The following is a 13,056-nucleotide window of genomic DNA, read 5'->3' as shown; positions in this document are numbered from 1 at the left end:
AAGCCGCGCCCTTCCGCCTCCGCGCCAGCCAATGAGGCGCGGCTGTTCCGGCCCCTCCCGCCGCCGCGAAGGGGAGACCGATGGCTGCCCTAAAGGGGCGCGCCCGAGGCCGAGTAGACACGTGTGCCCGCGCCGCCCGTTCACACGTGCGATCGCGCGGTAGCCCCGCGGCGGGGAGGGAGCGAGGGTGTCCCGAGCCATGGAGAGCTTCCTGGGAGGATGCAGGGCCGCCCTTCAGGTACCCCCGCGCGCCAGGGGAGGACTACCAGTCCCATCGGCCTCGGAGGAGTCGGCTGCTCATTTCGTTCCCGGGCTTTGCTCGCTCCCATCATCCCCAGCCACTCCTGGCACCTCCGCCTGGGCTAGATGACTCTGACTCCCATCATCCCCACGCACCACTCCTGCATGGGCTGGGTCTGACTCCCATCATCCCCAGCCACCACTCCTGCATGGGCTGGGCCTGACTCCCATCATCCCCACCCACCACTCCTGAGGGAGCTAGACCGACCCCCATCATCCCCAGCCACTCCCGGCCCCTCCGCCTGGGCTAGACTCTGACTCCCATCATCCCCACCAAATGCACCCTCCGCAATGCGCAAATGCTGGGTTCGTAAACCCCTGTTGGTGGCTCGGGCGGCGTGGACACCCAACCACCCTGGTCCGCAAGCCCCGTCTGCGGCGCTTGAGCCAGGATCTCCTGCGTCAGCCCCCCGCCTCGGGGGTCCTGCCCCACAGATCTGTGCAGCTGCAATGCCCCCAGTTCTTCACCCACTTTCTTGCACAGGCTGTGTTCGGCCACCGCCTTGGGGGGAAACAACCGGACCCGCTTCTAACCAGCCGGCCCTGCCTATCGTCCGCCCGGCCAGATGTTTTGCAACCCGCTGACCGGCCTCTGGTGCAAGTAACCGCGTCTTCCTCCAAACCCGCCTCCGAATCTCCGAAAAGAGCTTTGGCTTTGGCTTCGGCTTCCGAAGCGCTCGCGTTGTGCAGAAAAATCAGGCCGTGCTCTGTCCCTTCTTTCCGTCAGTCGGGTCTCTTTGGCCCCCTTTCCCAGTGGGGAAAACGGAGGCAGCCTGCGGGTCCAACGCCTCTCCGTGCCGGTTGCCGGTTTTCCGTTTCGTTTGTGGCAGCGACGAGGGTGTTCTTGACGCGAATACGGCTTGGAGAGGGCGAGGGCTGCGACCGAGAGGCGCCCAGGGTGCATCGCACGGGATTTGGGGAGGCAACCAAGTCAGGACTGTCCTTTTCCTTGGAAGAAAAGCTCCCCAGAGCTGCGCGATGGTACCCCAAATAGTCCAGCAGCATTGCAGCCTAGTTGGCAGAAACGGGGAGCCCCAGGAAGAGGCAGGCCTTGAACGAAAACATTTTTCCTTCCTTCAAAAATCAGCGCTTGCGTGGCAGCCCCGAGATGGCGGCCTAGGCTCCCACTTCTGGATCCCGGCGTTTGCGTGATTTTCCCCTTCTAAGCAGCAAAAATCCTCCGGTATTCGGTGACTGGGGTCCTGGGGGTGGCCAAGAAGGAGGTTTGGGGCACGTGGATGAATCTGATTTGTGGCCAAGTGGGTGAGGTTTTGTTCTCCTTTCTAAATGGGAAGCGCAGCCCCCTGGGGGTGACCCCGGCCTGCAGCGTTTGGAAACCCGTCGCTGGGTGATTAACCGTCTTGTGTTCTCCGGCCTGGTTGTGAGTCAGACGGTCCCATCAGCTGCCTTGGATCAGAGTAATTCCTCTCCGTAGCTGTTTGGCAGACAAAGGGCACCCTGGTGGAACCACCCCTTGCCGGAGGGTGCGATCTTGTGGAACTCGGGGCCGCCAGATCCGGTGGGACGACTCGATCGACCTCGGACCACGTTTCCGGTTGTCCCTCTAGGTGCCCTGAGAGCGTTTTGCAGAGGGGTGCAGAACGTTTCAGAAACATCAGACGCGTTCGCTTGCTTGCAGGGATTCTGGCCTGGGTCTCCCTGCCAGCTAGTGGGCTGGAGATGAGAGGAGGGGTCGTTCCCCCACATCTGGAAGGATCCCGAGTTGGAGAAGCGGGTGTTAAAACATTCTCAGAGCTGGGAAAACAGAAATGGCGCTGGCAGCATTTGGAGCAAAAGTTGCCAAGGTTGAGAAACACTGGTCTAATGGAAGAAGGGCAACCTGTGCCTTCCTCCGCCGTACCCCGTTGCAGTTTGTCTCCTAGGATCCCCCTTGGCTGTGCTGTGGGGGTCTGCTTGGCATCGGGAGCCCAGTGGGGCAGGAGGGAGATGCCCCTGGAAAGATGACGGTCTTTGTTATTATACTTCTGGTTTCTGAATTCTGCTTGCAAGGCGGGCAGTTTGGGGTCCAACTTTAAGGCAGACAACACAAGTACGTGTGTCTGAAATTGCTGAAATTTTTCCCTTCTGAACTGCCGAGACCCACAGGGACCTGGCTACCTTGTGGGGCAGGCCACCCAGAGACCACGTGACGTCCTTGCTGCTTCAGTTTGCTTTTCCGGGTGACCACTCATCTAAATGACTTCTAAAAGGGCAGTCATTTCGGTTAACGCCTTTTAGCGCTAATGCCCCATCTGTTTAGCTTTTCAGCCCCCCCTCTAATTTGCTGCTGCTTTTAAACCTTCACCTTAGCCACGTCCCCCACCTTTTAGGCCTGCTTCGATAAAACGCCAGGTTATCTGGCCATGGTTTACCGGCTGAGTGCTTGGCAGATGCCTTCTGACATTTTGCTGGAGCTGGGAAACCAGAGTTTGTTTGCAGAGAAGAAAGGTGGAGAAGCTTTTTAGCTTTCCCAAGTGGCTGGCAAAGTGGATTTAAATGAGAGAGCTTCACTTGCGCCGTCATCTACTTCTCAACGGCCATTTTACCCTTCCCCAATGAAAAAAAATCCATGTACGTTTGCGGTTCTCGTCTCACCAGAGTTGATTCGCGTATTCAGAAAAGTATTCCATGGAGTCTTGAAGCACAAGAGGTGCCCCATCATCTTGTGAACAAAATTCAGATGTTTTCACTTGGGTTTTTCTTAGTTCAGCCTGTTCCTCTTTCCTTCCACTTCGACGGGCAAAGGAATCGAGGTAGTGGAATGATGTAGAAATGCCTCTGCATCCACATTTATCGCCCTCTGAAAGTTGGCATTGCGCCCCGTTTACAAATGGTGGCTCTGGCTGAGCAAGGGAGAGCAAGACAGATGCTAAATATTCCCTCGAATCCAGGCTCTGAGATCCGACCTCCATGCGCTGAACGACTGTGGCTTTTATTTTAGGTGAGCAAGAATGCCCTCTTTTGCTCCAGACTCCCTAGACATACCCCTCCTCTGGAAACTCTCTGTTTTCCACAGAGCAGGCCCGTGGCTGCGCGCATATCTCCAGGCGTAAGTACAGCATCAACCACCAAGTGACAGGGCAGAGGGTCTGGGGGCCGGCCACTGGCCACGCAAACCCCGCCGCGGCACAGATACACTGCCGCCTTGTAAGGAAAGTCAGTTTTGCAGAGTCCAGCCTTTCCATTGCGCTTCAAGGAGCCTCATGTGCAACTTGGAAAGGCACCAGGACTCCTGCCGTCTGGCCATCCTCCTCTGCCGTTTTCCCCACGGCTCTCGCATCCCGCCACCAACAGCCCTTCCCAAGCAGGAGGGAGCATTTCAAACTGAGGTGACTGAGTAGTCCTGCAGCCTGGGCTACAGCCACCATCGTCCTCAGGCAGCTGGTTGAGGGTAATGAGAGCTGGAGTCCAGATCCGGCAGGGAATGGGTTAGGCGCGGCTGTGCAGACCCAGTGCTAGGGGGACGTTTCAGCTCCTTGCGCATAACCTGTGCTTCTTTGCTAGGAAGCTGTTCAGAGCCAGAAGGAAGTCCACGTGGTGCTGGGGAATGAGGCTTGTGATCTGGACTCCACGGTGTCCGCCTTGGCCCTCGCCTACTTCCTGGCCAAGGTCAGCCTTTCGCTTCGCTGCTCTGGGCATGGCCCTCTCTGGGTACTTCGTCCTAGCTTGATGCTCTCTGTGATGCTCCTTGCTGGGGCCGGGTCCCCCTGCCCAAATTTCCACGATCCTTTTGTGATGCCCACAGACATCTCCGGACTCAAAGGCGGCCTTCATTCCCGTCCTCAACATCCCCCGTGTAGACTTCCCGCTACGTACGGAGAGCACCTTCCTCCTCCAGCAGCAACGCATCCCCGAGAACCTCCTCATCTTCCGGGATGAGATCGATCTGGCTGCTTTGCACCAGGCGGGCCTGCTGTCCCTGACGCTGGTCGACCACCACGTCTTGCCAAGGTGGGCAGAACCAGGAGAAATGACACAAGGAAAGCCGACCAGTTGCATCTCTGCTTCGCTGATCCCCATTTAAAAATGTAGGGAGCAATGATGGAGAGCAGGGGGCAGATCTCTCCAGATCCCTGCTTGGTCCTTCCGTTTCAAGGTGCAAGTGAGAGCTATCTTAAGTTGAAAAGGCGCCGCAGCTGGGTTTGGACCTGCAGAAACAAGGCAGTCCAAGTTCCCCAGCTGTGCTCCACCCTCCCTCTCAAAAATGACAGCCAGCCGTACCCACGTGCCTCTTGGGTCCCGCTGATGGCATGGAGGGTATTGATCACTATCTTTGTGGCTTCCCCAGCAGGGACGCAGCGCTGGAGGCGGCGGTGGTCGAGGTGGTGGACCACCGCCCCCTAGAGAGGCGGAGGGCCCCTCCCTGCAGAGTCACCGCCGAGCTGGTGGGCTCCTGCACCACCCTAGTGACCGAAAGGATCCTGCAGGGGCCGGTGCGCACGTTGAACAGCCAGGTGGCTGCTCTGCTGTATGGTGAGGGCAAACACACTGATTCAAACAAAATTTTGCCTGTTTGCAATCTGGAAACTTGCAAGTAAATCTGAGCGGGTGACCTCGGAGGGGACGTCCCCTGAATTGGGGCCCTCCTTGACCCACTGCTTTGCTCCGCTAGGAACCATCTTGCTGGACTGTGTGAACATGGCTGCCGAAGCAGGCAAAGTGACGCCAAAGGACACCCATTACGTCTCTCTTCTGGAATCGATGTTCCCTGAGCTGCAGACGAGGAGCCTCGTCTTTGACGCCCTGCAGAGAGCCAAGTTTGATGTCTCAGGTACTCAGGCATCCTGTGTGGGGCTGATGAGGGACGTTTCTTTTAAGACACACGGCAGGGAGCTTCTGCTGAGCTAAGATTGGAGGGTGCATTGGCTGAAGGGGCATTTGCTTCAAATCCTGGCCTGTTTCGGAATCTGATGGGCATTAGAAGGGGAGGGCCAGTTCATTTTCCAAAAACTAAAAAGAGCAAAAGTGATGCCAGGCGGGCCCACAGGGCTGAAACACAAACCTTTGTGTCCTCTGCGAGGGTGCAAAAGAAGATTGCAATCCCAAAAGTTGGGATTGCAGGAAAAAAAATGATCACGGCCAGAGCCTTTAACCATTGGTGGTTCTTATACTCCTCCCTTTGAAGGAATGCCAAATGCCTCCCAGAAATTCGGACTGTTGTTCCCACAGGCCTCACCACGGAGCAGATGCTGCGGAAGGACCTTAAGAGCCTGGCCGGCAAAGGAACAGCGGTGGCCATCAGCGCCATCTATGTAGCTCTTCAGGTGAGCGCAAAGCGTGCGCAGCATAAACCACAGGGAGCAACACGATCCACGGGAGGGGAGAGAGGTTGCATGGGGGCGATACGATCCAACCGTGATCTGACCATGACAAGGGGGACGCCAGAGTCTCCCCGTTTCCGATCACGTAGCCGCTGCTCTGGCAGGAACACCAGATCCACTGTGGTCACTCTGGCCACTGTCCCGTGTCGGGGCTGAGATCAAGGACCTGGAACGTGGAACTGGTGTGAGACATCGGTCCCACGTTCCCAGTTACACCGTTCCAGCTTCACCCGTCTGCTGGAGGACCGGCTCAGACAAGTGGCATCAAGTCACACCAGCGTGTGTGTAAAACAAACAGTCACAGGCTGGAGAGCCAGGTATTCCTGTGAACTAAACTTGCTGGGAGTACCTTGAACGGACGGGACTGTGTGGGCACATTTGCGTGTGATCCAAAGGCCTCGAGAGCGTGTGTGCGAATAAATGCATAAAAATCTGTGACACTGAGAGTCGGCAAAACAAACCGCTTGCCTTTCCCAGGAGCGGGAACGATCCGATTAGCGAGCCTAAATTTGTCAGCACCTGCAACGGCAGGAAACCCTGATTGCATTGCTCTAAACGATCCTTCCTTTAGGATTTCTTGCACCGTCCTGGGCTGGAGCAGGACCTGGGCGCCTTCTGCCGCCAAAGGGGCTACGACGTGCTGATCGCCATGACCATCTCCTTCGGTGCCCGCAACGAGCCATTCAGGCAACTGGCGGTGTACAGTCAGCAGGCTGAGCGCCAGGCAGCGGTGAGATCCTTTGCTCCAAGGTCCCCTGCGATGGTGCCCAGACTGGATCCTTGAAGCTGGCCACGGCCAGGGCTGAACCCACTGATTACGTGATCCATCACCGGCAGGGTCGACGTAACATTCTAATCCCGAGTCCGTGTTACTCAGTCTCGTTGGCTTTACTTCTGTAACCTGCTTTGCCCAAAGGTTTAGGATCCTTTCTTTTCCCAAAACTAGGCCGTTCTGATTTTCCAGTTTGGATGAAAGAGGAAGCGGTGGATGAGCAGGGCCTTCCTGGATTAATTGTGGCTTGCGGGAAGGAAGAAAAGGATCTAGGTGCATCTTAGCTTAGTAAGCTGAGCTTGGCTCACACAGGTTGGGAGTTCTCCGTCCGGTCCCTCCTGACACCGGCGACGTTGGGCGTGTGGCTGTGATGGAGGAGCTGACGCAAGTGAGGCATGGCTGATGGCCAAAGACGTTTGGTGGCTCAGATGTATTTACACCGGGCGTGAAATTAAGACACTCCTTGAAAAGTTCGATTTATAGTGAAAAAGAAAGAAAGGAGAATCAGATCCTGCCATTGCTAAGTTTCCCCCTTTGTCCAATCTCAATGTATTGTGTGATTTTAGGAAGGAACGTTGGAGGGTTTCTTCTGCTGCTAAGAATTGCATCTCGCTTTGTGCCCGGGCAGAGACAGACAGCGCCCTCTCCCCCTTCCTCCTGCCTGCCCTGTTTCTGCCCAGACCCCCTCGGTGGCGCCAGCTGGTGCAGAGGCCCCGCCACATTCTCTGTCCCTTGGAAAGAAGCCTGTTTGGCAGGTTGCAAAGCTGAGAAGAGACGTTCACGCAGGCGCCCCTGCTGAAGCATTTGTCACTCATTAACCACAGCCAAAGGTCCCTGAGATTGCCAGCTAAACGAGCAGGCAGGTGGGGAGGGGGAACAGCCTAGGAAGTGGTGGGGAGGGGGGCCGGTCAGGGATCACAGGCATGATAGTCCTTGCTAGACAGCAGCGTCTCCAGCTGGGCTGACGGGAGGTAAGCAAAATGTCTTTTGGGGAGGGGGGTTGCATCCTCTTCCGCCACACCCACATTCCCCCTCCCCTTCTGTCGTCCCCCTTCCCATCTTTAAAGGAGCCTTCTCCGCCTCGTCAGCGGGGTGCCCGGGTTTTGCCAGAAGGCTCCGAATCGCAGGAGCGGAGAGACGATGGAGTCCATCTTAATCCTCTTCGTTGTTTGCCAGTTCGTTTGAATAATCCAACGTGGCTCATCGCGATCCAAAGCGCGTCTGCTCCGGGGCAAAGCCGGGAGGGTGGAACAGGGCGTTTGCGTGAGCGTGGCGGATCGCAGTCTTCCGCACTCTTGACACTCGCGTTGCTTTTTAAAGCCGTGAAAGCTCCCGGGGCAATTCAGAGGGCAGAATGGAGAAATTGTTGTTATTATTGTCAAAGGTTGAGCTTCGAATCTGGCCCATTCCCAGATTTCTGAATTTCCTTCTCTTTGAGCGATCCGGCAGCTTCTGGTCACGAACATCGGTTCGATGCAAAATTTGCAGGCAGTTTTCCTTGGAAGTGCAGTTGGGGAACATCGTTTGCTCAGCTGATAAGCGAACTGCCTTGCCGTTCCCAATCTCTGGGTTTATCTGGGAATTATTTTCCGGCCAACCCAACGCCCAGTCTTGTATTTGCGATCATTTTTCCGGGAGCTGAGACTAGCCATAGGTGTTTCTGTGAAGCTTTCTGGTTCCCTGTGGTTGGCCCTTCTTTTCAAAACCAGCTTTTGTTCTACCTTTGCTTATTTACATTTTAATACACAAAGTAAGTGAAGCTGGCCGCCACCCTGCTTAACCACACGTTGGCTGATAACAAGTTTCAGTGGGTCTGTTGATGAGTTAATCTGCTTGTGACTCAAAAGCCATGATGCTCCAACAGGAAGCAGCATTTTGTTTGCAGCACCATCGGCGTTGTGTTGCAAACACAAGACCTTTGTGGTGCCGTAAATGTTAATGAGTGGATTTATGGCATAAGTTTGCACTGTGCACGCGAGAGAGGTTTTCCAGTATATTAGATGCAGGAACCTGATCTCCCTCGTTGCCTGCGTATAATTCAATCACCCCAAATAAATTCACTCTGTGGTTCTGGGAATGGTTGCTTTGATTCAGTCTTGTCAGACAAAAAACAAACTTTTTCATCGTGTGTAACTTTTTGCTTTATCCAAATCTTTCCATTAAGGAATCTGGCCGATTAGTCCCCCCGTAGCAATGGCACAGCTACAATGCCTATCGTTTAAAATAGCAGTGACAAACTTCTAGCCCCGGGTTCAAATTGAAGCTTGGCTGCAAGTTTCCGATGAGTCTTTTCGACTTGGAAGTGTCTCAGTCCTTTAGAAACATAGAAGGCTAATTTTAATTAAAAATGGAGGGTTTTCCCCCCTATCAATTGTATACCGGCAGGATGCCCGGCTTGGAAGAAAACCAGGCATGGTATAAAAGGTTCAGTGTTCCTCATCCAAAAACCCTTTTTTCTGTCAACATTATCTCCCCAGTTCCTGTCTGAAGGAAATGCGTAGAACGTAATGCTTTAATTAAGTATTAAAGCATCGATGGAGGTTAAAAACACACCAGGCTGTTTGGAAACAAAAAACAAAACGCTATACTGATGAAAATATTTCGGTTTTCACATCACAACCAGCGGTAATCCTTACAGGCAAAGCAAGAAAACAGTGGAAAACGTTTTCCCTTCGTCACATTTCAGAGTTTTTTGTTGCCCTTCTTTCGAAAGGCCTCCTCCCAAACGTTGGGTCAGATAGTCAACGAAGGTCTGAATAGCAAATCCAGGCTATTCTCTTCCAGCGCATCCCGTTTACCGTGCTTTTTCTTCTGCAGAATACAGAGTAGGTATTCTTGGGTTTATTCTGAGCTGAGCCAGGCTGAACAAGAAGGGCTCTTTCAGCAAAGGGCAGAATGCTGTTTTTTGTCCGGGGCATCCATTTTTGTTCAGCTGCTGCTGCTGCCGCCTGGCCCGTCGTGCGGGGCCAAAGGTGGCTTCTTTCCAACCTCCCGGCGGAGTTTTTGAGGTCATTCCTGCTCAGCGGCCCCTGAGCTTTTCTCACTGCCCTCTAAACTAACCCGGCGGGGCGGGGAGGTTAAGGGAGTCTAATTCAGGTTCATGCCAACCCCGCGGAGCCCAGTTGTGTCTGCTTTGATCCCGCGAGGGCGTGCAGTGGGAGCTTTTCCTGTTGAGCTGCAGGCGGAGTGCAGCTGGAGGCCACTGCTTTGAAGCCCTGTGGGGGGCCTGCAGGGCTGAGGGCCCCTTTACGTTGGCAGCGGGCACCTAAAGGCGGCACCCAGATCGAGACTTTGCCCAGGCGGCCTCGTGCCAGCAGGGCGGTCGCTCCTGTGCCGGATTGAATCATGGCTCAGTCCTGCTCCGGGAAGCCCCAAAGCAGCCCGCGTTTCCTCTTCTTTTTTGCCTCTCTGCCCCAGCGGCCCCCTCCCCACGAGTCCTGTGGGATTCGGCGACTCCCGAGTGCCAGCATGAGTCATCCCTGGGTGGTAACCCTTTTCTGTCCCTGTTCTCCTCTGACTTCCCCCTTTATGCAAAAGCTGGAAACACACCCTGAGCCGAGGGTGGCGTGGAGAAGAGCCTCCCTCTGCGGCTGTCGCGTCTGGCAGCTCTCTGGCCCAGGTGGGTGCTGGGGAGTTGGGTGGGGCAGAGGAGCAGGGAGACCCTCCTGCCTCTCGGTAAACGGGTGGGGCGCGAAGGGCTGGGCAAGAGCAAGCGAGGTGGGAGAGTTAGGGCAGGAAAGCATCTTCTGGATTCAGTAGCTCTGACGTTCTCCATCCTCCGCAGGGGAGGCTAGCATTTATTTTAGAAGAGAGGCTCATCTGGAAAAACGCTGCCTCTCCAGCACAGTGGAGCTTCCATGTTTAGCAACAGTCTCCCTTTCAACCCGTTTCCTCGGCGCACGAGAGGATGCTCTTTCATGCTTTGGTTGTGGCTCTCAGAGGCCCCGGTTTGGTCAGTCAGGACTTCGCAACCCAGTGCAGTTCAATTAGCTGTTCTCTCTCAGAATGGAACCTCCATGTTCAGAGTCGCTCTACCTTTGACTAGCAATTGAGGATAATCAGCAGGCTGTGGTTTCCAAATGGTGCTTAAAGTTTTCCAGATCTCCCTATGACCAGGAGGAAGGGGGGATGTGGGTCTGACCCGCCTTCAGAGACGTTCTTAATGCTCACCCGTTCTGGGTTTCTCTGTTTCTCAGGTTTGCCAAGCCTTGGAGCGCTCCAGCAGCCCCTCCCTCAGCCTGTCCCGCCTCGAGAGCCCCTGCCCCACCATCCGCGCCTACCACCAGGGCAACACAACCGCCTCCCGCAAGAAAGTCCTTCCAATCGTCCAAGATTTCCTGAGGCAGCGGGCTGGACACCATCCTGCCGGCCCCAGCATGCAGCCAGACCTCTCAGGCTGCGGCCCTCCCACCAGGGTGGACCCCCAAGGTGCCGGAAGCCGTGGCCCGGACCGCAACGTGGCTGTGAACAACCCCCCGAAGCCTCACCGCCTGGGGGAGGACGTGGCGGATGACGACACCCCACTGCCGCCAACCCCGGTGAACAGCCTCGTGGACGAGTGCCCCCTGCACCAGGGCCTCCCCCAAGTCTTGCCCGAGGCCATCTTCGAGAAGGTCACCCGCATAGCCACCGATCGCTCTTTGGCCCACCAGAGCCCTGAAAAGAAGTGATTCTGGGCACGCCCTGGGCACCTCCGAATTCAGGGGGACTCTCAGCGAGCGGGAGGCTGGCCGCAGAGGGCCGGGAACCCCCTTTGCTTGAATTAATTCATTGTATGACATGATCCATGATTAATCCCCATTGCAGCGAATAGAAAGGAAGGGTGGGGTGGGGGCTACTTAACTCAGCATTCACCACCACCATTCAGGGGCAGGGTCGAGATTAAATTGACTGCCCGCTGCGAAATTGCAGAATGCAGGGTGGGGCAGTTGGATGCTCTGGGGGGGAAAACCGGTGGGCGCAGCGTTCCAGCACCCCAAACCCAAATCCTTTCTCTTGTGCATCCTTCAAAATGGTTCCAATTGATTGTGAGGACAGGATATTGAATTGTCCAGACATGCTTTCCCTGGTGGGGGGGGGGGACTTAGTTCAAATGCTGTTTATGCAAGGATGACGCACTTTCAGCCCCACCTAAACACGTTCCAGAGCTGCATTTTTAAACTGTTCTTGTTTTTTGCACAAGCTGAGAGTGCAAAAAACTCCCATTAACGGGGACCGAGTTCTGAGGGTGGATTTCAGAAGGTCTCCATCAAATTGAGGACGGAGGGGGACCCGACGTGTCCACGCGTGAAATGTAAACAGTTCTGTTTTGCTCTCTGGATCGCAAGCGTGTCGCAGAAGTGCTCCAGCAGAGTTCACCCCTGTGCATTTTCTGTTAGGCTGAGTAGAATGAGACTTGGGCTAATGCCTCCCTAGTGAATAAAAGCACTTGTATCCTGTTCCTTAAATACTTTACTACACGTTTGTAAAAGTTCCAGTTTTGATACTGGCGAGCCACTCGCCTGCCCAGCTTGCCTCCTCCTCTGCAGTCCAGCCTTAATTTTACGCCTCTTGGCAGCGCCTGGGATGTGCAGGTGGAGACGCTCATCTTTGATGTGGCCCCCAACTAAAGAGAAAAATAAAATAGGATAATAAAGCAACTCGTAGACATGCGAGCGAGTTGAGAGAGGGAATTCCGAGGGGATGACATTCTGTAGTTCTGGGTCGCTCCTAGGGGATAGAAACGGTGTGATCGGAACAAAGTTTGCCCGTCTCACCCTGTTTCTGCCCCCCTGGAACTGAAGCCTCGAAACGGACCCTCCCGTCTCCTGTTCCTCTTCTCCAAAGGTAGAATGGCTCTGAAGCAGGATGTTCCGCTTGGGTACTCCAACTGATAGCCACTGTTAATTATCTCCTCTTTGAATGTCTCCAGTTTTCCTTCTGGGGGCTTTAAATCTGGCCACCGTCCCCCCCTCCCAGGGACAACTCCCGGTGGGAGGAATTGTTTTCCATCCCGAATCAGCTGTCCATCCGCTCCAATAAGGCAGTGGGAGTTCTTGTGTTCGAGAAGCGCGGAAAACACTTCGTTTGCCCCAGCTTTTCGTCACAAATCTCTTACATCTGAAGCCCCCCCACAACTCCCAGGACTCTCGCCTAATTCAACTGGTAAACCACAATGTCTGTTTGCACGTGTGTCAGCCCTCCCGTGACATGTTGAACCTGGTTACGTACTGGCATCCTTTTGTATAACTCACATGCGAGTTAACCCCGTTTCTGGGGACACCCGATATAAACACTGGGTCACAAAGGTAAAAGGAACCAAGGTGAGCCCAACCAGCCAATGCAACTTTGCTTTTAAGTGTGCCCTGTGAACCCAGGTGAGGTTTGCCACACACCGAACGATGCAACCCCCAGAAATGCCATTCCTCCCACCGGATGTTGACTTCCTGTTTGGCTTCTCCCGGAGAATGGATAAGTGCTCAGTTCCAAACCGGTGTGGTGTCCTTCCCCTGTATATATACTTCTATATATATTTGCAGGAAAAAATCAGGGTCCCTGCCCACGAGGGCACGGCCTGGCCACAATCAACATTAGCAAGTAGAAACTAACAGACAAAGCCCGTAAAATCTGTTTCCCCCGTGATATAGCTAATAGGGACCATCAAAACAACACTTGCAGAACCAG

The 13,056-nt window shown here is 54.8% G+C and overlaps 1 protein-coding gene across 3 annotated transcripts; it reads left to right on the top strand.

Annotated features, from left to right (window-relative positions):
* Positions 1 to 32: 32 nt before the first annotated feature.
* Positions 33 to 11,831, top strand: PRUNE1 (prune exopolyphosphatase 1). Of its 3 annotated transcripts, none has more exons than XM_025174821.2 (9): positions 33 to 238; positions 3,242 to 3,349; positions 3,805 to 3,909; positions 4,046 to 4,251; positions 4,592 to 4,773; positions 4,913 to 5,071; positions 5,470 to 5,564; positions 6,193 to 6,351; positions 10,590 to 11,831. In XM_025174821.2, the coding sequence occupies exons 1-9, from the start codon at positions 200 to 202 to the stop codon at positions 11,061 to 11,063; spliced, it is 1,527 nt and encodes a 508-aa protein (XP_025030589.2). In that variant the 5' UTR covers positions 33 to 199; the 3' UTR covers positions 11,064 to 11,831. The 3 variants fall into 3 exon arrangements, with proteins under 3 accessions (XP_025030589.2, XP_025030588.2, XP_007440944.2); XM_025174820.2 differs by having other exon boundaries at positions 34 to 238; positions 4,589 to 4,773; XM_007440882.3 differs by lacking the exon at positions 3,242 to 3,349 and having other exon boundaries at positions 36 to 238; positions 4,589 to 4,773.
* The last annotated feature ends 1,225 nt before the right edge of the window (positions 11,832 to 13,056 follow it).

The sequence above is a fragment of the Python bivittatus genome, unplaced genomic scaffold (genome assembly GCF_059951505.1).
Source record: "Python bivittatus isolate LINGU-HERP-01145 unplaced genomic scaffold, Pbiv_v1 ctg000180_np1212, whole genome shotgun sequence".
NCBI lineage: Eukaryota > Metazoa > Chordata > Lepidosauria > Squamata > Pythonidae > Python > Python bivittatus.
Note: the sequence above shows the minus strand (reverse complement) of the source record. Positions and strands in the feature narration are given on the sequence as shown.

What these genes read in the sequence shown, in the direction of transcription:
- PRUNE1 (XM_025174820.2), top strand. Translation starts at nt 200, where the DNA reads ATGGAGAGCTTCCTGGGAGGATGCAGGGCCGCCCTTCAG. An exon ending in GACCACCACGTCTTGCCAAG is followed by an intron (nt 4,252 to 4,588) that starts GTGGGCAGAACC and finishes TGGCTTCCCCAG; the next exon opens with CAGGGACGCAGCGCTGGAGG. An exon ending in GGTGGCTGCTCTGCTGTATG is followed by an intron (nt 4,774 to 4,912) that starts GTGAGGGCAAAC and finishes TTGCTCCGCTAG; the next exon opens with GAACCATCTTGCTGGACTGT.